This window comes from Stegastes partitus, unplaced genomic scaffold, assembly GCF_000690725.1.
Source record: "Stegastes partitus isolate 25-593 unplaced genomic scaffold, Stegastes_partitus-1.0.2 Scaffold647, whole genome shotgun sequence".
In the NCBI taxonomy this organism is placed as follows: domain Eukaryota; kingdom Metazoa; phylum Chordata; class Actinopteri; family Pomacentridae; genus Stegastes; species Stegastes partitus.
In genome coordinates this window covers 140,380-167,978 of record NW_007578378.1, presented here as the reverse complement: position 1 = coordinate 167,978, position 27,599 = coordinate 140,380, and the positions used below count along the sequence as shown (strand labels likewise).

The following is a 27,599-nucleotide window of genomic DNA, read 5'->3' as shown; positions in this document are numbered from 1 at the left end:
GACGGAAATTGTGGTTGTTTGAGGTCTTCTCTTTCTGGTTTCTTCTACTGATTTGCCAGTTAAACTAAGTATCTGTCGCAGCTGTGTGCTGCTGCAGCTGTGTGCTTCGTTGCCCGGCAACGCTCTGACCCTGCTCTCAACTCCCCCTCCCTCTCTGCTCTCTCCACACAGATGAGGTTTAGGTTGTTGAAAGTGTTTAGTAGGTTTGGTAATTATAAAATCTTAATTTAAATCCCGGCACACTCCCGTGCCACTCTCAAATTTTCTGCAAGGAAATTTTCTAGTTGTTATTATTATACAGCAACCACTGAATTTGCAGTTAGCACAAAAACGAAAGGTTGCATCAACACATACAAAAGCTAAAACATGAAAGTGTCGGCCTGTGGTTTTGTGGGAGGTTATGAAGGTTATCTAGTTGCCTGGTAACCACACAGTGACAACGCTACTGCAAGAATTAAGCAAACTGCATATAAGGTTTTGATCAGTGAGATGCACTGTTAGGCTGATCTCTTTAACATCGGAGAGAGCAACTCTAGCAACCCAACCATTTCCTGGCTCAAGCTACATATCTGATGCACCGCTGTGAGAGTTTGCAACAATCTACTCATCTAACTTTCAGTAAGAGAGCAAACAAGTAGATTTTCTGGTACCTTCGAGAAAGAAGCTGCAGTTACTCAAAGGGAAAGAAATATTACGGCCAATGTACTTTTGTTATATGTGTCTTTGCCATGTTCTTGTTTAGCTTTAAAGAGAAAATCCAACTTTGAGTGAGAACGGATTCTATTTGGGCTACGGTTGTGACTTTGGAAACTTCAACACAAAGTTAGACAAAATCATGTAACTGCAATAATTCAATGTAACTCGAGAAGAGTGGGTTTTCTCTCAGTGCACAAGACTAAATCCTGTAAGTTGCTGTTGGTTGGAAAAGTTTGAACGAGCATCCCACCGAAGCTTCAGGTGAATGCTGAGACTGTGTCAGCGAGGGCCTTATGATGACAAGCAACACTATGCAAATCACAACAGAAACGAATCCTCTGACAGATTGTCACTTTTCACCTGTGGAGTTACTGTGACGGTTCTGTAAGCAATACAACAGCAGGAGACGTCCTGGATCAGGGAGTTGTGACGATGGGACGCAGGGTGAACGGGGAACATCCAGAGAGGAGCACGGAGTTGACTGGAGCCCCTGTACTCGATCAGACCCTGCAGAGCCTGTAGACTCACCAAGTCATCCTCCACCGCTGCTCTCTGCACACAAATATACAGCTGCAATGCTCTGGCTCGCTCTCAAATGATGTCGCCATTTTCAAGCTCTCATTCATGCATATCAACTCTTGATCTCTTTATTATAGAAACATGGAATCTAATAAAGTTTGGAATAAAATCTATCTTGTTGTTCTGTCTTTGTATGAAAAGGTACAACAGCAAACTCCAATGGAGCTGCCTCCTACTGGGCAGAGGGAGGAAGAATAATAAAAACAGATCATTGAAAAGGTAAAGTTGCACTTCAAGATGAAGATATCTGCTTTAAATGAGCGATCCACCGATTACACCGATTTACAGTTTTCTAGTTGTGCGAAAACACCACTCAGTCTGTGAAAACTATTATAATTTCTTTCGTGACTCTGGAGGAGCTTTGTCAAATTTAGTGTTTTTTGTACATTGAATACGTAATATAGACAGACTGTTGGCAGAGCTACTGCTACAACACCACACTTCCACTATCATCAATGACACTGGCTACACTAAGTGTGAGAGCAGATGCAAAAACAGGTCACTCTCTGTTATATATTTTATGGAAGGTGTTTGCGGTCCTTTTGCACAGAAACAGATTAAAGATGGTCCATACCTTTTTAAATTAAACTTCATGGATGCTGGGATGGACCACTTTGTATCAAACAGGTCTTTTACTTTGAAGTCTTCATCACTTTGACAGCATTTGTTTTGCGAGGACCAGCTGGTGGTTGTTTTGTGACATTATCCCTTACAGAGTCCACTATTGTCTGTAGATGTTGCTCATATTATGCTAACTCTGCAGTCACAACAATCCCAAAAGAAAAGCTTACAATCTTGTTTTGCCTATGACTTACCCAACCTTGATGTCATACATGCTCTGCAAGTGAGGCCAACAAAAACATTCCACAGTAGATCCAGGCCATATGCCAATGCATTAAAAAATACACCTGTCATCAGGGTTATCACATTCTGACTTACTGGATGTAGACTGTGGGTATAAACCTGTCATTTCACACAACTTTTTCGTTGCTTTCAGCTATCTGCATATCACCGTTTGCAAAATCCCCTTCATTAAAAAAACAGCAGTAACAACAACCTGTGAGAGGCAAGCTACATGCTGAAAATGACAAGTTTTGAAGATTTGGATCTTGCAGTAAAGCGACTTTCACACAGGACGTGGCACCAGAAGCTCTCATTCATTTCTATTGCAAGTCGGTGAGAGCGCGCGCTCGAAAGTTGACCTTGTTGAACTTTGACCCCTACACTATGACGTAGGTCGGCGCGGCCAATAGGAACGAGGCATGTCGCCCGCACGGAAGTAAAGTGGAGGAAAAGCCGCCGGCGCGGTGTAGTCTATGGTGTGAAAACCTGACACAACTTTACGGTTGTATTGAGATTTTGGGAGAAAAGTTTTCGAAGTAGCGACAACAGTTCATCTTACTATGTTGAAGTGTTATGAGATGTCATATGTTGCGAATTGACGCTATATACATACAATTAAATTGAACTGAATAGCGCTAAGGCTTGCTGCATACTAGCAAGGCTAGCGCTAATGGTTACTACTTAGCTCGGGGCTAATACATCTTCACTGTTGAAGTGTTAACAACAAACTGAAAAGCTTGACAGGATGGTGAAGTCACCTCGCTGGAAGTTTTGAAAACTCCGCCTGTTTCGCTCGCTAGTCTGCCACTCCCTAGGAGCTGTGAGCTGAACCCCGGGGCTAGCGAAGCTGTGTTACCGCCGCTGAAGGTACGTCTGCTCTTATCTTTCAGTGAGTTAGCTATTTCTACGGAAGCCGAGAGCGGTCATGGCCGCACATTTTTTTAAACGGCGTTCGTTTTCTCGAGATAGCGAGATAATTATCCCGTTGACAGTTTCAGCTGTCACTTCAGCCTTCAGAAGTTATCGGACTTCCTGGTGTGACGTATCTTATATAGACAGCTGACCGGGAACTCCGACATGACGTGTCATGAGAACAGCTGAAGCGCTCGTGCCCGGTCTCGTCTGTCCTCCGGCCCCCTTCAGGTGTGTGGGAGGTTCCACACACCTGGGATTCCATCCTGGACCGGACAGGAGCGGTCAAACACAAACACCAGTTATCTCGTTATCTCGAGAAAACGATTCTTGTTATCCCGAGATAACGAGAAAAGTAACTCGTTATCTCGAGAAAACGGCGAAGAAAGAACAGTAGCGGAAAACGACCGCTCTCGGCTTCCGTATATTTCAATAGTTACCTGCATAAAAATGTTCCACCAAACCAATTCCCGCATGGCTGTTAAACAGGGACACTGTTTCTACATTCTGGGCGTAGCACCAAGCAGTATAACTGTGATTGGTTCAGTCAAGTCAGTGTTTTTTCTCTCTTACAGCAGAATGATAATGAGGTGCAGTCAGACCATTCTCCAGCTCTGACTCAGTGCTGTGTTGTCCTGACCCTGGGTTTGGACATAATGATTATTAAATGAAAAACCTAAATATATATATTAAAAAAAAAAAAAAAACTATGAGGATGAGGTGCATTATGGGAAGTGTAGTTTTTGTTTTTGGCGCTTAACAAATATTACGGCTAAAAAGTCATTTTACATTGGCTTGCGCTTTGTGAACTTTGACCAATCTCTATTTAACCCTCCTATTATCTTTGGGATCAATTTGTCTCCATTCAATGAATAACGTCTCTAAATACATCTTTTTTTCGGTTATATTTAAATGGCTATTTACTTGTGAACTTGGGTAACAATTTTAATTAGGATATTTTCTGGAGGTTTAAATTGCTGGGATCAGATTGACCCCAAGGACAAAAGATATCAGTAAATTTGATGGTAATAGGAGGATTAATATGAATTTTGCAGAGCCAAAGCAAATTGATGGACTAATCATTTAACTCTATAAAAGCACACATGGGTATAACATCATAATGCACTTGTATGAATTACTCTTCAAATATACAAAAACTACAACATTATAACATCATTATTTTGTATTTTTTTATTTTCATTGATCAACACAACAGTCCACCTCTCTGATATGAAAGGGGTCCAATGAGAATTTTGTGATCATATGATTGGTTGTAAATTTTCTGTACACCCCTTGGCCAAATATGAGTTATCCAGTTCATATATGTTGTATTTGTGCATTCAGGCTTAAAGATATTTTACAAAAGGAATAATCAAGAATAAAGTATCCTTTATTCTGGGCCACATCTGCAAAATGTGCCTGCTGTGTAAGTTTCAGTCAGTGCTGATTTTTATTCTGTTGTGCCAGCTTTGCTCACCAGAGGTCTCTCTTTTTCTATTTGTATGAAACGACGCATTATATATTATACATTTAAATAAATTACATTAAAAAAGTAAATCTTATAATTAGATTTGAAGAAGAATTTAGATTTTTTTTTTGCCCTTCGTATTAATGTGATCACTTCACAGAAGAGTTGCTGTAGGCAAAGCTCTTCTCAGTTTCCCACTATAATCTACTAACATTGCTTTGAAAAATTACCACTGCAGAGTACCACTTGGTTAATAAAATTCTCAAGCAGCTACATCTACAAGGTCATATAACTCTAAATCAATTTCAAATAATGTGCAAAAATGAGCCCACTTGCATGTCTGGTTTAAGTTTGACCAGCAGATGTCAGCAGTGACCTTTATGTGCAGGAGAGACCTTAAATCTCAGGTCAGATCAGATCGCAGCTACAGATTCAGTGGAGGCAGGAGAGCAGCTGCTGCTGACCTTTACTTGGAGTACATTTTAAAGACTTCAGAAGTTTTATTGAGTGACCTCTGACCCCCGAGAGTCACAGAGGCCTACACATATATAGAATTCTGGCACGTTTACTTTTTTGATTGTCACCGAGACCTCGGACTTGTGAGCTTAAATGTGTACAGAAAGTGAAAACTTCTGCTCCCTTCAGGTTCTGAGCATTTTTACACTTTTAATCTGGATAAATCTAAAATGAATTTTGCATAGTTTCAGAGCTACAAGTATAGTTAGTAAATTAAATGCACTGAAAATATGCAACTCTGTAGCTTATTATCATTATTATTATTGTTATTATTATTATTATTATTTATTTATTTATTTATTTATTTCAGTGGGAAAATGAAAACCTTCTTCTATAAATCACCAGACTCAGTTCATACAGTTGCCAAACTCTCAGGGCCTGTTGTGTGATGTGTCAGTGTCTGGACACATGAATGAATTAATGGTGCAATAAAATGTTAATAATCATTTTCACTGTGGTCAAATTTATCAGCCAACTTTTGGAATAGAATGCTCAGATTTTGGCTGAACATCTGCACAGTTTAATCCTTTTATCACAGTTTTCTTTCTCTGGGTTTCTGGGTTTACACAAGGCTGTTGGGTCTGAAGCGTCTGTAGCAGCAGCGGATCACTTTTCAGATTCACCACAAGCCTCCTCAGTGACTTTAAATATTCTATGAACTGGGAGTGTCCTGCAACTTGTCTTCCTCCATTCGTTTACGCTCATGCAGTGGAGCGTTTCACACCAAGGCGCAGCAGAAATCGAGGTGAAAAGGGGAAACCAGCAATGTGCAAAGTTGCTCAGATTCGTTGTATAGCTTCACTGAAACCTTTTAATACTGGTTTCATTCACCTGCTGTGTTTTACCTGCTGCGTGGAAGTGCCATGCCCCACACCCCGCTACTCCTCCTCTCTATCTGCAGTGCATTTCTGTGCGCAAATCTGTACGCACGTTTCATGGCTCCGAAAGACAAAGAGAAACAGTTGTAGCCTACTCTGTCCTGCAGCTCCACGGCCTTGTGATTAAAGCCCAAAACCCAGAGGAAAAAGAAATGAACACATTTTTTTTCTCTTTACAGTCTGAGCGGCTTTTGTAGATCCACATTGCGCAAAGAAACGCGGTCATCAGGGGCGCACAGGTGGGTGCGCTCTCCAAGGTGCCAACAGATCTGTCTGCGCAGCTCCACCGCTCGCACAAGGCGCCAATTTTGGACCCAACTGGACCAAAAGAAAAGAAAAAAAAAGCGCTTTTCTGCTCAAATCAAGCCTCGGCTTTGCTGTTGATCTATCGCTCCGCGGTGTTTGATTAGTGTAGGGTGGGATGGATTTGTATGCACGGTAGTGTTGGGAGGAGAGGAGGGGACATGGGCGGGGCCGAGGCGCCTCTCATTTCCCCTCCATGCTTAGCGGGGCAGCAGGGCTGGAGAGACCTCCGGGGAGCACAGTCGCCAGTCCAGCACGGAGACCCGCCTGGCCAAAAAAACGCGCCTCACACTTGCCAGGATTGCCAAATATTCCTGAAAAATATACCTGCTATTTATGGCATGTGGCTTGTAACTTTACTCCTGCTGTACTCTCTCCAAGAAGGTAAGAGGGAAAGAGGAAAAAAAAAACCAAAACAAGAAATGCCTGGAATATTTCACACCCTGCACACCTACTGATTTTTTAACTTGAATGAAAAGTGACAGTGGGATTAATTGGACGCTTTGCATGATGTGGTTTGCGCTTGTGGTGTGTCATCGAATGTGTTGTGATGGGAAATTGGTTGAAAAAATGATTGTTAAAATCAAAATGCACAAACCTGCTGCGGCTGAGCAAGTGGAAATATTAAGAAAGTGAATGCGTAAAAGTGTTTTTTTGGAAGATTTTGCACGAGTGTTTTGTGGTTTTAGGCAGCGGAGCCTGAGCCCTCAGATGGAGCTGATAGCACGGATTGTTTTCGCATTACCAACTCCAGTTATGAATATGTAAAATGGCTGAATAGGGAGAATGAGGTGCAAATACAGAGGGAGGGTGAGACAGAAATGAAAACATGCATCGGCCTGCAATTACATAAATTGATTGGCAATTTTGGAGCAAATCCACTCGGAATGCTGCACTCTTGTAAAGTTTTCAGGTGGATGTTTGAGATTTTTCACATCTTGATGCTTTCATTGTGTAGCCTTGTGCTAATTGCAGCTGTTTTGATGGACTGGATTTGGCACAGGGCGCTCGCTTCCACAGAGCTGCTCTTATTTTTTTTTAGATGAGATTTTAAGGCTTTTAAATTCTTTTTTTCCCTTCTGACAAATTGTTGCCATTTTAATTTGGATGACAAATAAAAGGCCCCCTTTCTCCCCTCCACATCGGCCTTATTAGTTTAATAGGTCTACACCCACATAAAGGCCATAATTAGTGTATTCAGATTTGTCCTCCTTATTTAATTCATTTGCTCTTTTGAAATTTTCCTTTTGTTTAATTTTGCCTGTAAATGCAAGGGGAAAAAAGGCGGTTCATTTGTTTAAATGGATTCATTTTTGTTCCCTTTTCTTGTTCAGTATATGCAGCAAATCCCTGACCCTATTGCAAAGTTGATCTTCTGCTATTACAGTGCATTATAATAATCCTGAACAAATCTGCGTCGAAAATAACAGAAATTCAACACTATCTCTGCATGAGAGTATTTTCTGGGCCTTTGTACGTGTAAGCTCTGCTGGTTCTGTTCAGACATGTGTACATATTGTTTTGTCCTGATTAGCACAGGCCTCAAAAAGGTGCACATTTATTTATTACGAAAAAAAAAAAAGTCTGGGACGTGGTGATTTGGAATATGGCGGGTTTCGGTGCAGAAGATCCAGAAAAGGCCATTAGATTCATGTGTTACTTGAACTTCTGGTATTTTCTCACATTTGATATTATTTCTATCAATTAGCAGTCAGTTAAATGTGAGCTACGTGTGTTTTAAATTCGCTGAATTTGTTGGTTTGCTGATTTATTGCGTTAATTCAACTTGAAAGATTTCTGAGCCTCGCCAGGTTTTTTTTTTCTTTTTTTTTTTTGGTGGCTTCTTATTAATATGCGCAAATTTATTTCACCAAATGAGGAACTCCAGGGGCATGTGCGCACATTACAGACTTGCCCGGTCATGTTCCGCACTAATAGCGCACCTGGACCCCGCTTGGACGTGGTCGGGCGCGTGCCTGCGCGTGCGTCGTCAGGGGTTCTCGTGTTTCTGTGTTTGTGTTGACGGGCGCGCGGAGGAGGGCAAGTGACGGGGCCGCGCAATGTTGGATGTGTTGTTAAATGTTTTTGGATGTTATTCCAAACTAGAACTTCACTTATTGTTATTAATATGAACATTATTGTTATTATTTTACAAGATTCTTTAATCTAAATATCTAAAATATCTAAAGGTCTAGAATACATAAAACTACATTTCTACAAGTATGTTTTGTTTTTTTAATTACTAAGACTGTCAATTACAGCACAATGCATGTATTTAAAAAAAATAGTTTTTCATTAGATCCAATTTTTTAAAAAGTAGGATTTTCTTGTGATTTTTAATTGCTCATTTGAAAATAAAATTATGTGTTTTCTTCTAGCTGCCATTTTAACCCAAATCAAATTCCCAGACTGTATTTGCTGTCATAATCAACACTGAATGAAATCAAATTTAACATACGCAGGCCTGCTGTAGGCCATTTATCAACTTGAAATTTAAAATCTAATTAGTAACACTAAATTTAAAGAATGATTTGTATGGAATTCAAATGGCAAAACTTGTCTTTTAATTAGAGGTGTAGCTATAAACCAAGGTGATCCCTTCTCCCTGTTCTCTCCACTGCTCACCCCCCCCTACAAATAGAAATATGCAAAATCTCCCCCTCCTCCCCTCCTTTTTCCTCCCCAGTCCAATTCCCTGCGCTTCCTTTGCAAGGCTGCACAATTAAAGCTGCAATCTGAGCTATATGCACCACTCAATGACAGAGCTGTGTGGTCCACAGGGGTGCCAATCATTACTCAGGCAGGGCACAGGCCTTCCATTTTATACCGGCTCAAACCTGGCATTATTTAATTTTACGTTTTCAATGCAAAAACACCCATTTTAAAGAGGGGTTGAAGGAGAAGTGCTGAGCTTTTGGTGTGATTTTGGCCGGACTTTGGTCTCTGCAGCAGCTTGGATACACGATTCTGGTACTTTTAATTGAAAATTAGGGAACTGTTTTCCAACAAAAATGTAAAATAATATGAACAGACTTTTTTTTTTTAAATAAAAAATGTCAGGGTGATGATTGATTGGACAGGTCCTTGCACTGTTAAATACAGTTTGATGGCAGAAATGTCCGTTATCCGTCACAAATTAACGAAGAAAAAAATAGCTGCAGTCAAATTTGTGGCCAAATGGTGGGTAAAGTGTGCCGGTGATGAGACTGTCAGCGGCAGAAAGGGGCTCATTGCACTTTCAGCTCACCAATAGGACGTCACAGCTCTGTCACTGGCATCCCTGCTCTCCCATTCGCCCTTAAATCTATTATAAATCCAAATGAGCTTATGAATAAGAACTAGTCAATAAAAAAAAAAAAAAGGAAGATGCCAACGAAAACCATCAGCTGTACGAAATTAACATTTTTTTTTTTTTTAACCAGCAAGAAGTCTGTGTAACAACACACTGATGCTAAATTGAGCCAGACCTCCTCCAAATTTTTATTGGATGCCGGAGCTGCACATTTTCAGAAGGAGGGAGTGTTTCAGCAAATGTCAAATCTCTGAAGCAAGTAGTTGTTTTTGTTGGATCTCCCTCTCTCTCTCTCTCTCTCTCTATCTCTCTATCTCCATCTCTCCCTCCCTCCATCGCTTCCTCTCGCAGTAACTCCCCTCCCTCTCTCTCCCTCATCACTAGGCAGAATTAAAGGTTGGGGGAGGGGCAGTTTATGCAGACTGTGCTGGGACTTGTGATCCACAGATTTGATATTCACATTAAGAGAGAAACTGGCTGCTTTGATGTGAGGGGGAGCAGGTCCCAGGGGACTGCTGAAGTAGCACACTTTTTTTTTTTTTTTTTTTTTTACTGACACAGCACAGTCCAGGGGGGGTTGGGGGTGGTGGTGGGTGGGTGGGTGGGGTTGGGGAGCAGATTGTTGGGGACAGGGTGTACAGAAAGACAGTGGGTGGGGAACAGCGATACCCCTCCGTTGATTAGATGTAACCTCAACAACCTCGCCCCCACCCACCACCCATACTTCTCCACCCACCGACCACCTACTTATGCCAGACCCCTGAGGATTATTCATAAGCTTACACCTAGCCTATCTTTATCCCCCCCCCCCCTTCCTCCTCCTTCCCCTATATCTCACCAATATTCAATTCACACCCCTTCCTTACTGTGCGTCTGCTCCCAGCGCTTCCTCTGCCGTTTTATGTTTCCGCACACAGTTGCAATCCCCGTGCCCTCTTATGAAAAGCAAAACTCACAACTTTTCTGTCCCAAAAACACCTGACGGATGAGTGATGGAGAGAGAGCGCAGGAGCAGCAGTCGGTCTGGAAATGAAGTTGTTTCCAAAATAGCGAGAAGCGAAGGAGAGGGTTTCTGACAGATTGCTCGCCTGATGTGCTCGTCTCGTCTCTGAATCCTGCTTTTGACCTTTGCTATCACTAAAATAACGATGCAATGCTGCGGAAATTGTTTTACCATTAGACAGAAATGAAAGGATAAGAGTTGGGTGGGAGAGACGGAGGGCGGCATGTGGATGTAATATGTCTGAGGTTGGGCACGGGGACATCTGGATGTGAGAATGAGTGAATGTGAAACATTGGGGGTTCTGGAGTTTGTTTACCTCCTCATCACAATACAGTTGTGAACGTCAAGTGTGTGTGTGTGTGTGTGTGTGTGGCTGTGTGTGTGTGTTGGTACACACTCCTGCGCGCACTCACATCCTGGAGAGGCGTAGATCAGCTGCATTATGCATGATGAAACCTTGCATAGGTTATGACTTCTGCCTCCCTGACATACATATTCATGCGTGGCTCTCTGGCAGGATGTATAAAATAGTGGCTGCGACTCTGACAGCCTAAGCTGTAGCTCCAGCGGTGCCATCAGTCCTCCAGCACCTTCCTGCGAGGGCTGCTTTTCTCTGTGGTGCTGTGTCTGAACGAGGTTGATGAAGCCTCCTGGGTGCAGGTGAACTGCAGCAGCAACAACAACACTGAAAAGCCCACAGCTTTGGTCAGTACTGTTATCAGGCTGCTGACGGTCCACATGCTGCTGGGGTTTGATCCTGGTGGACGTCACCGAGGAAGGTGGTGTCACTGAAATAAACAGGGCGTGTGGGATACAGTGGTGTAAACACCCGCTTAAAGTTTGAATTTAATTTTCTGTGTTTATTAAGAGAAATGCATTGCTTAATTGATCAGTTAGTCACTCAACAAAAAACGACTCTGAATGTTTAGGGTGCAGACCTCGTGGGTGTAAATCACATGAGCTGCGAGTCTCTGGTTTGATTTCTGGCCATCCTGTACCTTTACTGTGTCCATCACCTGCTCTCTTTCATCTCATTTACTGTTTGTTTATACGGCATCTATCAAAGATAGGCAAAAAGAAAAGAAATCATTTACTTTTAGGGTATTTTCGGGAAAAAAATTCTGTAATTTTTCTGAAATAGCAGAATTTTCTGTGTCTGATTAATCTAACAGGAGGATTTGCAGTTTTAGATTGTCCTTAATGGAATGTTTATTGAGTTTTGAACAGTTGGTCTAGTATGCAAAGACCTGATCTTGGACTATTGGAAAATATACAATCCATTTGTTGAAAAAAAAGCTGAAAAATGTATTGATTTCAAATTGAAATCGCGATTTTAAACATTGCAATCAGCAAATTGCAAATGCTGCAATTTAACTTGTATGCTATGCAGTGCATCAGACCTGGGGTTGTGGTTTAAAGTGTCATGTCAATGGTTTTTACAAATTCAGGTCGTCCTTCACGTTTGACAGTCAAACCTCTGATGTTGTCTCATGTGGTGATGCTCCATCACAGGTTTTAAAGCTGTTACACAGTGAATATTGAACTGATAAAAAAATTACATCACAAAGCAAACTACAATATCTGTCAGAAAAAAATGCAGTTTGATATTTTCTTCAAATCATTCAGCCTTTCATGAGCTTAATAAATAATAAAAATATTTGCGATTCACTGCCCATGACTAATGTAGGCATGTGAGCTGATGGAAAGTTAAGGCATGGATAATAAGGAGGCATTCACCTTGTGGTGTACACATTTAACATTATTGTCAACAATGAGCGGACATTAAGTAGTTTTGTTAACTGTGTTATTTTATTTCCAGTCAAACAGTCTGCTTTGTGCTGGAGTCAGACAGGTGTAAAAATATTAACCTTTACCTGATGTAAGCTCGCTCTGCTGGCCTGTTAGTCTACTGGTTTGACAGGATGTTAACGACGCAACTCTCTTTTTTTGTGGCATTTCACCGACTGTAATTTAAAAAAACAAAAACAAAACATACTCTGCCCTTTATCTCAAAGATCCCAGTGAAGCAAAGGTTTGTAGAAAGTTGACTGGCAGGTTAATACGCCCAAAACAGAGGTGTAGTGATGGTTAAAGGCCCCGTTACCCAGCCCTGTCCACTATAAACAAACCTTTAGTGAATGTTTTAATTTCTTACTTATTTATTTTTATGAATTTATAATTCAATTGATTAAGGGCTGACTGATGTTTTCTCAGAGCCAATACCGATTATTAGTGATTAAGGAGACTGATAGCAGGTATTTATAACAAACATAAATTGCAATTAAAATCTTAGGTGTCACAATGTAGAATAACACAAACTCCAACACAAAGCTTCATTGAAATGCCTGTTTTTGTTTGTGTTGTACATGCATTTATGTGAGCGAGGCATTAACTCAAGACAGAGTGACGACAGAAACAGAGGGGCAGCTGCATCAGAGGCAGAATAACACATTTTGAAATGTATTACTTTAGTGAGAGTCTGTATAGAAAAGTAGAAAATGCCAATAATCAGAAAAGTGCAGAATACTGGATCTGATAATTTGCCAATAATCGGTCAGTCCCAAGGGCAGATACACTAAAACTACATAGAACTGAAAACATTTATCTCATGTAAGTGTCATTGTGTTCAGAAAACAAAGAGATCAAGATTCCATAAAGTGAAATGCAACAGGATGCAGTGTTTTGATCACAGATATATAGCAGCTCAGTGTGTCCATTGCTGTGTGTAGCAGAACATTCAATCAGCTGAGCATTAAACGTGGTAATGCTTCATTTTGATGGCACTTTGCACTCAGGTGCTCTAATGTTAGAAAGATTTCACATTAGACGCAGTGAAGTGTTGACAGTGAGCAACTGTCCAAGCTGGAGTTTCATCTTTGACCAGTTTTATTTGGACATAGTCTCTACAAGCCATTAGAACGATGCAGGCATGTTTACCTGCAGTCTTTATTGTGCAGCTCACTGCCGGTACATTGTTGACGTTTTGTTTTCCTGCCACACAAACCATCGACTGTATAGCCGTTAGCACAGGTGGTAATGTTTCATCTGCTGGTTTTAAATGGAGTGGAAACTCTGTCAGTCCAGCACAATCCAGTGCTGTGCCAGTTGCGCGTTGGAGTGCACCTGGTGTGAAGTGATAATGATGCTGTGCCCGACACACCTAAACACACCAAACAGCAGATTTCGGTGTGTTAGACGCTGACACACAATCCTTATTAAACTGTACACTCTGCTTACTTAGTGAGCTCACTTTTAGAATATATTCCATTTAAACACATTTGCTCACCTCAGCAGCTTTTTTGCTAATATTTGAGACGACGTGACAAAATTTGGGGAGCGGTGACTTCAGGTGCTAAATTTAGATTGTTCAGTGGGTCACTGTTGTTAGGTTAAATTGTTGCATTGTTTTTTTATTCAGTTACAGCTTTCAAGTGCCAGCGCCACCATGGCAACCCGCTTTGTCTCCTCCCAGTATGACTGAGCGCTAAGAGCAGCTTTCTGAGTGTGTATGTGAATGTATTTATGTGTGTGTGTGTGTCATCTGAGTGCATGTGTGCATGTTCGCCTGGTTGTGACAGATTCTGAGTGCTGGGAGTTTGCTCTGATCCCCTTTCTATTCCACTTCCTGCTCCATCAGTCCCAGTGCTCCCCTGCCCCCCCAGTGCCCAGGCCCCCAGGCCATATAATCTACTGTATGAGAGGTTCTCCTGCTGCCCAGCCCCCCCCCAAGCTCTCAGGGTGACCCCCTCACTCCTCTACTTTAGTGCTGTCCCCCCATTGGGAGATTATAGATATTGCAATCTTTAATATGGGCTTTATGCTCAGGGGCCATTATCAGTAATCTGCAGAGGGGAGGGAGTCTGACCTGATTTTTGCAGCCCACCACCGGACTGCCAGACACATTTTCATATACCATCTGTAACATGCTGCCCAGCTTTATCAATCTCCACACCAGAGACAGCAGCACTTCTTTAAAAGAAAGCTGGAATTATTGACTGACCCCCCCCTGGATGGAGAAGATCGCCGCGTCTTTCTCCGATCTGGTGCACTGAGCTCAGTGCCAGCGCTGTTGATGGAGATGATTTGTTCTGCCAGGCTTTACGTGTTGATGTTTATCTGTCAACATCACCTATAGCCTGAGGCCATGCTTCATTTATGATGACAAAGTCTGAATGTTTGGATGAACCCACTAAAGAATTGCATCATATGATCAGATGCAGTATTTGTTTTCACTCCTGATTTGGTTTCAATGCTCCAGATGATCTATTTGCTTTTAGTGTCAAATATGATGAAGACAGTGATTCTCTGCAACAATGTAAAAAAAAACAACTCACTGCTCACATAGATGGTTTTTATTGTCACAACTGTTTTGGGTTGTGCTGTGAACATTGTCAATGAAAACAACAACAGAGATGTTTTCCCACGAGTACATGATTAGTCCTAAATAATACCATGTTAATGCTGTTACTTGCTTAGTACAGCACAAGAGGTAGTTAACAGTGACAAATAAGCGATCTAAGTATTTAAACTTTTTGGCACTGAAGATAACGATTAGCAAGTGTTATGACAAAGTGTCATAATGTAAGAAAATGTACACATGTATCCTTTCCTTGCTTGCCTACCTTTCAAAACATTCAGCGTGTTTTAACTTGACAAGTCAGTCAGAAAAATCTGTCCGACAACAGATGATCTCGACCACAGAGGCCTCAACACTGTGTTGATTGGAGTCCCTTGTGTTCTTAAGGCTGAAACCATTGATCAATTAGTCACTCAACAGAAACATGACAAGCAACTCTTCCATAATGGATTCATTTTTTTGTGTAATTTTTCAAGCAGACATGCCAGTCGTATCCTATCTGGAGCCTCTCAGTTCTAACAAGTTGTTGCTTTCTTTCTCCTTATGGGATGATAAATCAAATATCCCTTCATTTTGAAACTGTGATGGATTTTATCACACTAAAATGATTAACCAATTAAACAAAAATATTAAAATAGGTAATAGTTGCAGCCCTAATGTTCATGTCATAAATATATACTACTTACACTTTATATTTGTTATGTGTAATGCAGTCGTTTTGTTTAATTTCTTCACATTTTGGATTTTTCAGTTATATTCTCGAAAAGAAATGTACATTATTCGATTCATTTGAGCCCCAGACCTTCAACCTAACATTTTTTTAGTCATGAGCTGTTATGTAACTGCACCACAACCAGTCGATGAAACGATGAAATGATAAAACGATGGACTGCAAAACACACTATGTTGATATGCACTGAATGAGTGTATTAAATACATAAAGAGATGTGAAAGTATTCAGCATTATTACAAGGAGTATCAATTATCAAAACACCTGACGCCTTGTTTTATGCTGTCACATAAAGTCGGTGATTATATCTAAATAAATGCATTTATTACATTTACAAGCATTTAATTTAATCAAACAGTAACTATAGTGTCAATAAATCCAAACTTGCTGATTGTCTTACTGAACATTTTATTTATTTTGATTAATTTTAATGAATGAATATTGTCGTTACAAGCAGTATTTACTCACAGGGCGATATGGGAGAAAATGGAGAAAAATCTCCATTTTGTGTAAAGAAAACTCTCAGTTCTGCTTGAACAGCCGCCACACTACGCTGAGTGCTAATTTGATCCTATTTGGATCAAAATCTTCGCTCTTTTATGATCTTTTACTGTCTTCGATGATGTTTTAAAGTCTTTCTGGGCTGCATTCGGCTGTAAGAGGATGAACATGTGGTGGATGGCGAATATTAGATGACATAATTTAGAGTCAGCGGTGGTTAACATCTACATCTGTCCATCAGCAGCACCCCCCTCAAATAAATTCTCTTCTAATCTTTCCTATAATGACCCCAAATTATGAGACAACCCCCCCTTTCTTTTTCTTTCCTCTCCTCATTCTCCTTTCTCTGCTGGAGGTGTATGTGTTTAATCTGAGTGCCAATGAATACCATTCCTATGTGTGTTTGTGAGTGTGTGCGTGCGTGCGTGTGTGTGTGTGTGTGTGTTAAATATGTAAGGAGATTAAATAGACTTAAATCTCTGCGTCTGGCATAGAAATTCCAATCACATAACCTATCTGCATGTTCCTCTCTCTCTCCCTCCCACTCTCTCTCTGTTTGTCTTTGTGTGCATAAAGTGTATGGAGGTAACAGGCTCCTCCCCCTCCTCCCATCCACCTAAACCATCACAGGCTTTAGCCCAAATCCCTGGCTTTCTGCGTCACATGACCGATGTTTGCAGCTGGACATTTGACATACATTTGTTATGATTATTTCACCACACATTTGAAGGACGTTCCCACTCTGTTCAACTTTTACCCCTCACTGTGACGCCTACTGCTGTAAATCAATGGCGGTGAAATCCGATTAGCTTCTATTCATGCTTTCAGGTGTTTACACTGTGTGTGCGGCACATAACAGGCGCTCATCATCGTTGGCCTTTCACTTCCCCGTCGGCCCGTTAAGTGACGATGTGCTGTCTGTTTGTCTCTGCAGTACACAGTGAGGATGTGGGCTCCACCAGGCTGTACTTTGTGAATGCCTCCCTGCAGAGGGTAACCTACTCCAGCTCGGTGGGGGTGTCCCTGCCCTGTCCAGCAGGGGGCACCCCCAGTGCCATACTGCGCTGGTACCTGGCCACCGGCGACGACATCTACGACGTGCCCCACATCCGACACGTGCACGCCAATGGCACCCTGCAGCTGTACCCCTTCTCGCCCTCCGCCTACAACAGCTACATCCATGACAACGACTACTTCTGCACTGCCGAAAACCAGGCCGGCAAGATCCGCAGCCCCAACATCCGCATCAAAGCTGGTGAGTTGGACGGAACGTTTGCCTCAGAGCAAAGAAAAGTAAAAACATGGCATCTATGGAGCAAAAGTTAAAGTGAGCTACAACGGGCGGAACAAAAAGAGACAGTTGCGAAAGCACAAAGTAGAACAGATGTGATTGGCAGCTGCAAAAAGCCCAACCCACACACAGAATCACCTGCCCTAAAATAGCCCGCCTCGACCTGAACACAGATTGACCTAGAACAGAGTCTACAGAGAGAACATCTGCATCACATACTACAGCAGGCCTCGGCCTTTGCTCACACCTATTTGACTGAGCTGGTGTTGAACCAGTGCACTTTACACCGACATAACCTCTCCATCTACGGCATGGCACCATCTGGGAGAACGAAATCCAAAACACAACCTTTTGCAACGCTTTAAATTATGTATCGCGTCTCCTGTGATTTTTAGACCAGATCAGATAAGGAGGAAAATTGAGACAGTAGGTTTTATTACCAAACTGGCTCATCCTCAATGAGAGTCCTTCACTTTGTTAAAGGTCAGTACAACAAAGGCCACCAGGAACTTGACAGCCACTTGAATTCTTCTCAAGCAGTGACTTTTAGAGGTTTGTAAGGTGTGAAAAGCTGTTCGCTGCCTGATAATGAGAAGATGTGGTCTTAAGTGTTAGCAATCTTATCACCATTTTTATATGTCAGCGAGAATTTTCACTCAAAAACTAAAAGTGTACACTGTTTCTTAAAAATAACCCAAGCCTCATTTTGGGCCAATAATACAGATTTGTTTTGTAGTAACAAATATATTTTTAATTTCCATTAGAATAAAGCATCCATTAATAAACACTAGCTGATATTGTAGGTGGTCTATTTATAGAAATTCTGACCAGAAGCTGCCTCTGTTGCCACCATATTCTCTTTTCTGTCCTCCTTCTCCTCCCTGCTCCCTCGTTCTTCAAACTGTCCTCTTGTGCCAGACTAAATATAGCCACAGCACACTTCTTTAATTATCTCTCATTAACAAACCTAATTGGTGCTTTCCATTGATTAGACCAAGTGAGGCTGCTTTAATACGCGAGACCTCATCTAAAGTAAAATGGTACATCTGGGGTTTTGGGCTCTTCCAGCTCTAGAAGAGATTCATGAAGAAGAAGAAGAAGGAAAAAAAAGCAAAATTTTCCCAATGAACGGATGCAGTGAACCACAGCTGGATCAAACTACAGCTGGATTATATTTACACTGCATCTTTTGTCCCGCCCTCCCCCTTTCCCATCATTCATTCAGGCCAGTGGGTCCCTCCCCCTTCCCTCCTGCCATCAACATCTGTTTTCATATTCTGCCTCCCAACACCGACCTGAACTAATACTCATATTCATTCTAATACTAATACTAGTGCCAAGTTGAGGATTTGAGCCAGGACTCTGAGCTGCATGCCAGCCGGTTCCTGCCTTCATTCCCACATGACCCAAAAGCCCGGCCTCAGGAGCCGAGGGATTAGGATGAACCAAACATCCTGCAGCCAGCGTCCTCTGTCAGACCCTGGTCGATTTGGCGCACAGGTTACGGTCAGACAGGATGTGGCTTTGTGCTCGGCCTGCCATTGCACAACTGACCGGGATCACGTTTGGATCTACGGCTAACAACAACATCGCCGCAAATCCACCTCAGAGGCGTTTTCGCTCTATTCAAAAGAGCTCAGCAGATCTGGTTTATTCTGTTCATCTATTTAAACAAGATGTAAATTTCCGTGCATGTTTTCCCGTCTTGCAGCAGGAATGTATGCATGCTGTCATCGTGTCTGTTACCAGGGAAGGGATTCCAAACCAGTTTCTTAGCAACCTTCAGATACGTCCTAGCTTTCATGTGATTTCGCTAATGAGCCCCCTGCTCATTCAACAGAGTGTAAAATATTGCATGAACCTGCATAAACCAAAGCACCAATAACCCTTCAGTTTGTGCTGCTCACTCTGAAGTTCTGTGCAATAAAAAAACAAAACAAAACAAAACAGTGGATCCGTGTTTCATGGTGATGTCATGCCAAAGCTAGAAAATAATTTCCATGATTATCCTGCTTAATGGCGGCTTGTGCCATTTGTGGTGAAAGCAGGGGCAGGATTAGAAGAGTTCAAACAATACACAAGAGTAGTCCAGTAATGTCCGATGAATAAAAGTGGAGAGCGGTGGTAATTGATGAAAGGGTGTTTTGCTCTGGAGTGTTAATGTGTTGTTTTTGATGATGCAAACACGGATTGATTATTGTTTCTGTCGCAGAAGAGGACTAATGCTGCTGTGCTGGTGTGTTGATGATGCTCACGTGCTGTCAACACATTTTCTGGATGGAAAATGTTGTGTAGATCAAATCAATATGTTTCCATTTTACCTCCTTTTATAATAAAAACTGTGCTGCTCCTTGCTGGAAAAGCTCATTAAATACCATTTAGACCACTTTAATATTGTTTGTGTGTAGTTTTCAGGGAGCCCTACACCGTGCGGGTGGCGGACCAGCGCTCAATGCGGGGCAACGTAGCTGTGTTCAAGTGCCTCATCCCCGCCGCCGTGCAGGAGTATGTCAGCGTCGTGTCCTGGGAGAGAGACACCGTTTCCATCGTCCCAGGTAGGACATCATACATGAGTGAATTTGGAGCAGTGGACAGTTTGATTGATTTGAGACTGTTGGGTTTGGGTATGTCTTTATCTTCAGTGTGTGTGTGTGTGTGTGTGTGTGTGTGTTTGTGTGAGGACGGCTGATGTGCCGCTGTGTTTGACCGAACTCTTAACTCGTGTCTGCTGTCTGCTCACTGTTCTGGATCACTGATCTGGTCCTCCTCCTCCTCCTCCTCCCCCTTCCCCTTCCCCTTCCTTCCCTCCTGCACGTATTGTCCTCCTCTTTTTGAAATTTTTTTTTGGACATTTCCTTCTTTCCCTCACTGCTTTTCTCCACCTAATGTCAACTCCTGCCTTGAATTGTGCTTGACACGAACAAAACCAAAGACAGACTCCCTTTCTAAGTCGCATGACTGTTCCACAAATTCTCCTCATCAGATCTATTTCTGTCCACTCCCTGCTTGTCTTGCCACCTTGTCCTTGAAGAACAGGGCCACAATTAGAGACACAGGATGTCAATAGGACTGTGCCCCTACATTCATCTTCATTAACCTCATTTGTATGTGAGTGCGTGTGTGTCTGTGTGTGTGTGTGTGTGTGTGTGCGCAGTAGACAGAGACAGAGAAATGTCGAGTTTAGTCGTTATGTCTGTTGTCTGGCCCTTTGTAGATACATTATGTGCTCTTTATCAGGTGATTCTGCATTTGAGATGCACGCGTGATTGTTTTCTGCATTTAAAACACTCGCAACAACAATGTAGGGGAGAGGGACGTGAGATAGAAAGAGAAAAACAAACCAAAGGAGGAGAAGCAAGGAGGGTAGTAGGGCAAGAACGGCCTCAGGTCCTGGCAGATGGCGTTTTATATTATATGTATGCAAAACACACAGACACTGTGTTACACGTATACATGCACTGAGGTTGCAGTAGTTTATCATTTTCGACATCTAGTTGACTTTTCACGCACAGTAGTGTAGCGTTTTACTGTACTTTGTGTTATTTCTTTGGCTTTAGTTACCAACCAGGCAGAAATATTCAACATTAAGGAGCTGCGTGTTTTGTGTGAATGACCAAAAAAAATGCTTGCAATGCACTTTTATGACTATGAAACAATGATTCATGTGTTCAAAACAATGCCTCAGTTTGGTTTTCACTAATAACTTTGACAAAATCACTGCTATGAGTGTATTATTCTCCACAGATTGCTTTTTATTTCACTAAACACATACAAGTGGCTCATATTTTACACATCAGTCAAACAGATGGAAATGTTTCTTTTCTGTTTCATATTTATTGTTTTCAACATTATTAATTTTCTATGTTTGCTTTGCTTTTCTCCTCCTTTTACCTTTCCTCTGCGTGACTCATTTACTGTTAAGTCGTTGACGTCGCGTTTAGTTCACAGCCGCCTCTCATGATTCCTGAACATAAATACAGCAGATCAAGTCCTCAGTGTGCATCTTCACAGTTTCTTTCTATGGATTGTATCGGTGTGTGCCGTCGTGAGGCTGCTGTGTGTAATTAGGGGTATATAGGTCACTTGATGAGCAGTGAGTGTGAGGATCAGATGCTGAACATGATGAGCTGCTCACTGAACTCAGCTCTCGTTTCTGTGCAAACACGAGCACAGCGAACACTCGCAGCGTGGTCGCGTTCAACCTTGACCTCCACTGATCAAAACAGTGACCTCAGCATCCTCACAGCCAATCGGCGGCGTCTGCAGAACAGATCATAATCTGAATATCGCGATCGCACTCTCGCATGGATGCACCAAATACATGCAAACACGGACACATCTACGTGCGGTTATACAAACAGTCCAGTGTGAAACATTATTGATGCTGATGTCCTGCTCCTCAGTTCAACATCTCACACTCGCTTTCTGCTTCGCTCTGCCCCGACGTGGCCAGCAAAGGACTGTCTGGATGAATCTAATGAAGATGTGAAAATTAAAATTGATTTTGTGACTGAAAGCTCTCTGCATGTAAGTGAGTGGGTGATTGCATGTCTTGCCTATCACAACCTCCTGAGCTTGTCTTGAGAAACAGAGCAGAGGGGATGTGGCAGTTAATGTTGAGTGAGTGAAGATGCACACGTGGACCTGTGGGCTTCAGGGTGACGAGAGGCTGCAGGGAAACTGGACTTTTTGCCAGCTGGCCGTAGACAAACAGTCAAAATTATAACAACTGATTTGCACAATCTTTCCTTTGATCAGACCCCTTTAAATGTGTCCGTGGTAGCAAATACTCTCCCGTCAGTGTTATCTGTGGTATTGATAAAGAGGGACATTGTCTGCCCAAATTCACTGCAAACAGCAAGTCAAAGCAGTCAGCCATCACTGCACTCTGTGAATTGAATCTTTGAAACAATCTTTTGTCTCAGAGTTGGCTTTGATTGGCTCGTCGCATGGCTGCAACACAAAAGAAGAAATCTATTTTTCCAGCAATGCATCTCGGCCATAAACGTCAGAGTGCAAGAGATGCTTTTGTCCAAATTCGAGCTCATCACTTCATTAGCTTTCTTTGTTTATTGCTTGATTTGGTTTTATTTTTTCAACTTTTTAATTGAGTTCTATCAGAGGTAGTGATCCTTTAGAGTCATTCACCTTCAATGCAGCATTTGTGCCACCACTGACCCGAGGCTGAATCCCTCCATAGTTCCTTCCTGTATCGCTCCTCTCTGATTTCCCACCAACTGAATACAAAGTAAGAATACACGAGTGACTAAACCGCCCTGTTTCCTTTGAATTAAAAGTAAAAAAAAGTGAATCTGAATGGTGTGTTTTCACTCCATGCCTACGTAGAAACCATTATGTGCAGACTCTGATCAGCAACGCGATCACATACTGGTCTGAAGGTTGAGTCGATGACATAACACAACGCTAGGCCTGCCCTTTGAACCCCAACAGGTTCCATTTTGTCAAACACACATGTTCCCCATCTGGAGCATCGTATGTGTGCGTGTGAGCGTGTTTGTGTTTATGTGCATGTGTGTGTAACTGTCCCCTTGCCTGTCCCACTTTCCCGTCCAGCCAGGACAGTGAGGGGGTTTAAGAGGGGAGGGGTGCAGGCAGACTGACCTATTTCCCTCTCACTTCCCCGTCCCATATCATCCCTGTTGTAGTTAAGCTTTGTGTGTGTGTGTGTGTGTGTGTGAGAGAGAGAGAGAGAGAGAGAGAGAGTGTGTGTGTGACCCTCATGAGACAATGAAGGCCCGCTAGTCTGAGCAGTGATCTGAAGGAGGAGAGCTGGAGCGGAGACAGAGAGATGGAGGGTTTGTGGACGGGAATAAAAACAACAGTGGGACACAGAGAGGGTTCAGCTTGCAGATCGAGGCCGTCAGTCTAACCAGCAGAAAGCTAATGAGTGGCTCCGATGAATAGGGACTGGACCAGCAGATGGCTGCAGCCACATGGTGGTCGGCAGAAGATGCCCAACCATGCTCCATCTAATCCACCTGCCACACAGTTTGGTCTTGTTGATGTATTTGCACAGTAATTTGATACACATGGCCGTAAAACCCAGAGCTGAAAAGCACAAATAGGAGGGGAAAAAAATGACAGTGTAAAGATGAGATCAGAAAACCAGGGTCAGTAAACTCTATTCATATATGAAGCACTTTTTCTGCTTTTGTGGTTCCCGACTCAGTCTCACTCCAAACTTCCACTCACAGATGCATACAGACCAGGAAGTTTTCTGTGCTGTACATTTACAGAAAACTGTGAAAGAAAGGGAGTGTGCAGTCACATCAGTGTAGTTTGGACCCTGTGTGGTGAATTTAACCTGCGTTTAACCTGTCAGTGCATAAAATGCTGAATTATCAGGTCTTAATGCAAACTTGGATCCTAATGGGAGTCACCAGGTGGCGAGGTCACTTACAGGCTACATTACAGATCAATCCTCTGCCCCTCGGGTCCCTGCTGGATGTCAGCAGGTTCAGCAAACACAGCGATGCTCAGCCACATGCACACACTCACACACATCCACATTAACACCTAGAGCATTACAGATGAGTTGATCAATTTGTGGGATAATATAGATGCAGTAATTAGGCTGATTTATCTAGAGTGACCAAGTTTGGTGCTGATGAGAGGAGCAGCGCCGCCTCTTTTACTGTTTCTTAATCAGTTATTCAGGTCATCATTTATGCAATAGATGTTATGTCTTATAAAAAGGCAGAAAATTGTTATGTTTTAATGCATCACAAATACTTTTTAATACTTTTTTCAGGTAGCCATTCATACAATAGATGGAGTAGGACTTATCACACTGGTAACAATAGAAGAGAAAGCTCAATCATGTTGTGACAGTGTTGTATTTTAACCCAAACCTAACCAAGTAATTTTGGTTCTGGCATGTAGTTGTAGCTGTAAAAGTATCAACCAAAGTTTTCCTAAATCTAACCTCGTAGTTTTGGTGTCAAAATATAACCAAATAAGGAGTGAAAATGATATTTAAGTCTAACAATAATGGTCCCACATGGGTCATCAGCCCCAGGTCCTGTTGCTGACTTATTCCACCGTCCTCGACTCCTGCTTACATTCACTTTGTAACTCCTTCCAACTCGAAGCCTTTCCTGCTACATCTCAGTCTTACCTTTTTGGGGAGAAAATGCATTTTTATTTTAAAATGTAAATGAGAATCCAGTTTATTTTTATAGCAATGTATTTTTGGGAGGCGATTTTTGCAACCAAAGTGGACATCTTTGGGTGATTTTGAGCCAAAACAACAAATGAGAAAAATTCTTTTGGAAGAACGTCGTTCCGTCTCTACTGTAGAGTTCAGAAACTTCTGAGGAGCTCTCACACTGCTCTGACAGCACATGGTGGTCCAAAACCTTCCAAAAACACTTGATTTTGTTTTTACTTTGAATGTGTCACCTGTCTGTAAATATAAATGCTGATTTAAAAATAATTTGACACATAGAGAAAAATTTAATTTTTATACATTTATAGAAATACAAAGTTTCTCTGAGCTGTTGTTTGCGTATTAGAATATACGCATCTGTTAAATACAGTGTAACTATTCACAATATGTTCTAGTTGTACATACAGTGCCCCTTTAGTACTACATGAACCTCGTCCAGCTTTTCCTCCCAGTAATTAAAAAGTTAGTGTCATGAGGCTCCACACAGGTGCAGCAGAGAGGTGACAAAGGCACAGAGACCTCATGGAGAGCAGCAGTGTGTTAGGACACCATGTGTGTTTGTAAATCTGTGCTTGTGCACTCAGAGCAGGAATACATTAATGGATACACTTGTCTGGGACACCGCCGACTCATGTAAACACTGGTCTGACACACACACTCGCTTCTAGTAAGTACAACCGTACAAGCTTTGCACACACGGCCCCGCAAAAGTAACACAATAAAGCCATTTTCAGATTTTGCATGAAGCCGCCTGAATACGGAGTGCTCATTAAACATTAACTCGGGATACATTAAGGCCGCTGGTGCGCCGCTCTGCTGTGCTGTCCTGTTGTTGTGCTCGGGCTGCCCGGGTGCATCAGGACATTGTGTGACAGAGGAGGACGGGGAGCACGTGGCATCCCCAGGGCTCTTGGAACAGAACCCCATCGACTGTCGCCCTCTACTCCCCCCCCTCTCCATCACCCTTGGGTCTCTCATCATCCCTGTCTCACCTCTCCCTCGTCTACCCCTGCCTCTGTCCCATGTGGCTCACAGCAGGCCACGAGGTGGGGGTTAGTGGGGGGACTAAATCATGCAGATGAAGGTGCTGCTGCCGCTATTATGTACGTACACATGCAAACATATGGCAGCGACACCGAAATCTAACAATGAGCAGCTTCTTGCAAGATCACACCGCCTAGGAAATGAGAAAACAAGGAGGAAAAGGTGGAAGCGTATTTATTCTCTGCCCGCCAAATCTGCCAAATAAGTCGATACCACTTGCTCAGCAGCTTGCTCACCTTCTTCTTTCACTTTCTCCGGATATTCTTGCCCCTCTCACATTTGCCCCAGTGTGCCGAGAGTCGACTGAGAGCGGGGCAGGAACAGATGGGGTGCTGGCAGCCATCTTTTACTCAGTTAGGTTGAGTAGGCACGTGGGTGGGTGTGTTAATTAGCACAAACAAGTGTGTGTGTGCGTGCGTGCGTGCGTGTTGTCTGTGTGCACACGGGTCACAATAGGCATAATTATCTCTGCTTGAGAGGCCCAGTTGTGGGGTGGGAGGGTGGGAGTGCAGGGGTGGGGGTGGCGTGGAGAGGCAGAGTTCAACAATGGCCCAACCACAGGCTTTGTGTGCACAGAGCGGAGGGCTGACAAGTGTCGCCTATTATTGACTATTTACACACTACTACACGCGCCTGCTCACGTGCACTTAACACAGAAATGCACACACTCTATCGCCGCCGCTGTTGCTTCCCCCCCTCCCCAACTGCCTTTTTTTCTCTTTGTGTCTCCATCAAACGCACACAGGCGCACACACACACACACACACACACATGCATGCAGTATGGGCATGTTTACAGTGCATCAGTGTATCAGTGTCACTCAGTGTAAGAGGGAAGGATGGGAAAGCCCCTGCGAGCACATCACTCTGACAGGAGTCTGGCCACTATCTCACCCTTCAAGCCAGGCAGTGTGAGAGCACAGAGACACTGAGAGAGGAACAGAGAGAGTTTTTGAAGTTTGTGGTACATTTACAGTTCGCAAGGCTTCAAAGAATTACAGATAATTCAAATTGCAGTCTCATTTAAAGATTTTGCATAATTTATTTTTGGTTTTGGTAACATGTTATTTGTCAGAGTGATGCTGAAGGACAACAATATTGGAACCACAAAGTCTGATGAGGCAAACCTACTAAAATAAGACCAAATTTTATTATTTTTTCTTTGTAACCTTACTAAGAAATGTCCAATATAAACTTTTATTATTATTATTATCATTATCATTATTATTATTATTATTGTGAAAACCAGGGTATAACTTAGATTATTATAACAATAACAATTAATAATAACTTCTTACTGGCCTATAATTGCCTTCACTTCATTTTTCGATAAATATTTGTGAACAGGTAGTACCTGCAACAAATAATAACATTTAACCTAAGTTTCATCACCCAATCAGTTGATGAAGAGTCGACATTAGGGTTATGACTAAAAAAACTACTGTATTACACTTTTTTTTTTTTAATTTTATTTTTTTAAATGAATGAATTTCTTTACTTATTTATTCCCTGAAGAGAGGTTTTTATTTTTATTTTTTTAAAAACAGCTTATTTTTGTGTTACTGCTGAACATGTCCTAAGTTGAACTGTCACGATTGCCAGTTAACAATATAACGTTAAGCTTCACCCATACCAGCACAAAGCTCACTGAAAAGAATAAGTTTTAGTTGCATGCATTAGTTAATGTGATTACTGAATGTTGGAATGTTACACTGCAGTAATCCATGACTGCACACAGTTTTTATACGCCAGCCTCACCACTCAGCTTTACCACCCATCTTGGTGATGCCCTCAGTTAACAACACCAAGTCCCAATGATAATGAATGGAAAAAGAGTCAGAACTGTAGTTTCAGTGGTCACTAAGACATCCATCCATTATCTATACACCTCTACTAGTGTCGAGGGGGGGCTGGAGTCTATCCCAGCTGACTCAGGGTGAAGGCAGGGGACACCCTGGACAGGTCACCAGTCTATCACAGGGCTACACTTAGAGACAG

General features: G+C 42.3%; 1 protein-coding gene and 1 long non-coding RNA gene across 2 annotated transcripts in view; one reads left to right on the top strand and one right to left on the bottom strand.

Annotated features, from left to right (window-relative positions):
• Positions 1-66: 66 nt before the first annotated feature.
• Positions 67-12,821, bottom strand: LOC103363265 (uncharacterized). The gene is made up of 3 exons (XR_520493.1): positions 12,810-12,821; positions 3,862-3,865; positions 67-150 (listed from the first exon to the last, which is right to left on the bottom strand). It is a non-coding gene; the product is annotated as an uncharacterized LOC103363265 (long non-coding RNA).
• The window catches only part of LOC103363267 (Down syndrome cell adhesion molecule-like protein 1), a 55,391-nt gene continuing 34,148 nt past the window's right edge, over positions 6,357-27,599 (top strand). The window contains exons 1-3 of the mRNA XM_008289946.1: positions 6,357-6,579; positions 17,013-17,333; positions 19,778-19,924. Coding sequence (XP_008288168.1) covers positions 6,357-6,579; positions 17,013-17,333; positions 19,778-19,924 — 691 coding nt within the window. The remainder of the gene's footprint in view (positions 6,580-17,012; positions 17,334-19,777; positions 19,925-27,599) is intronic.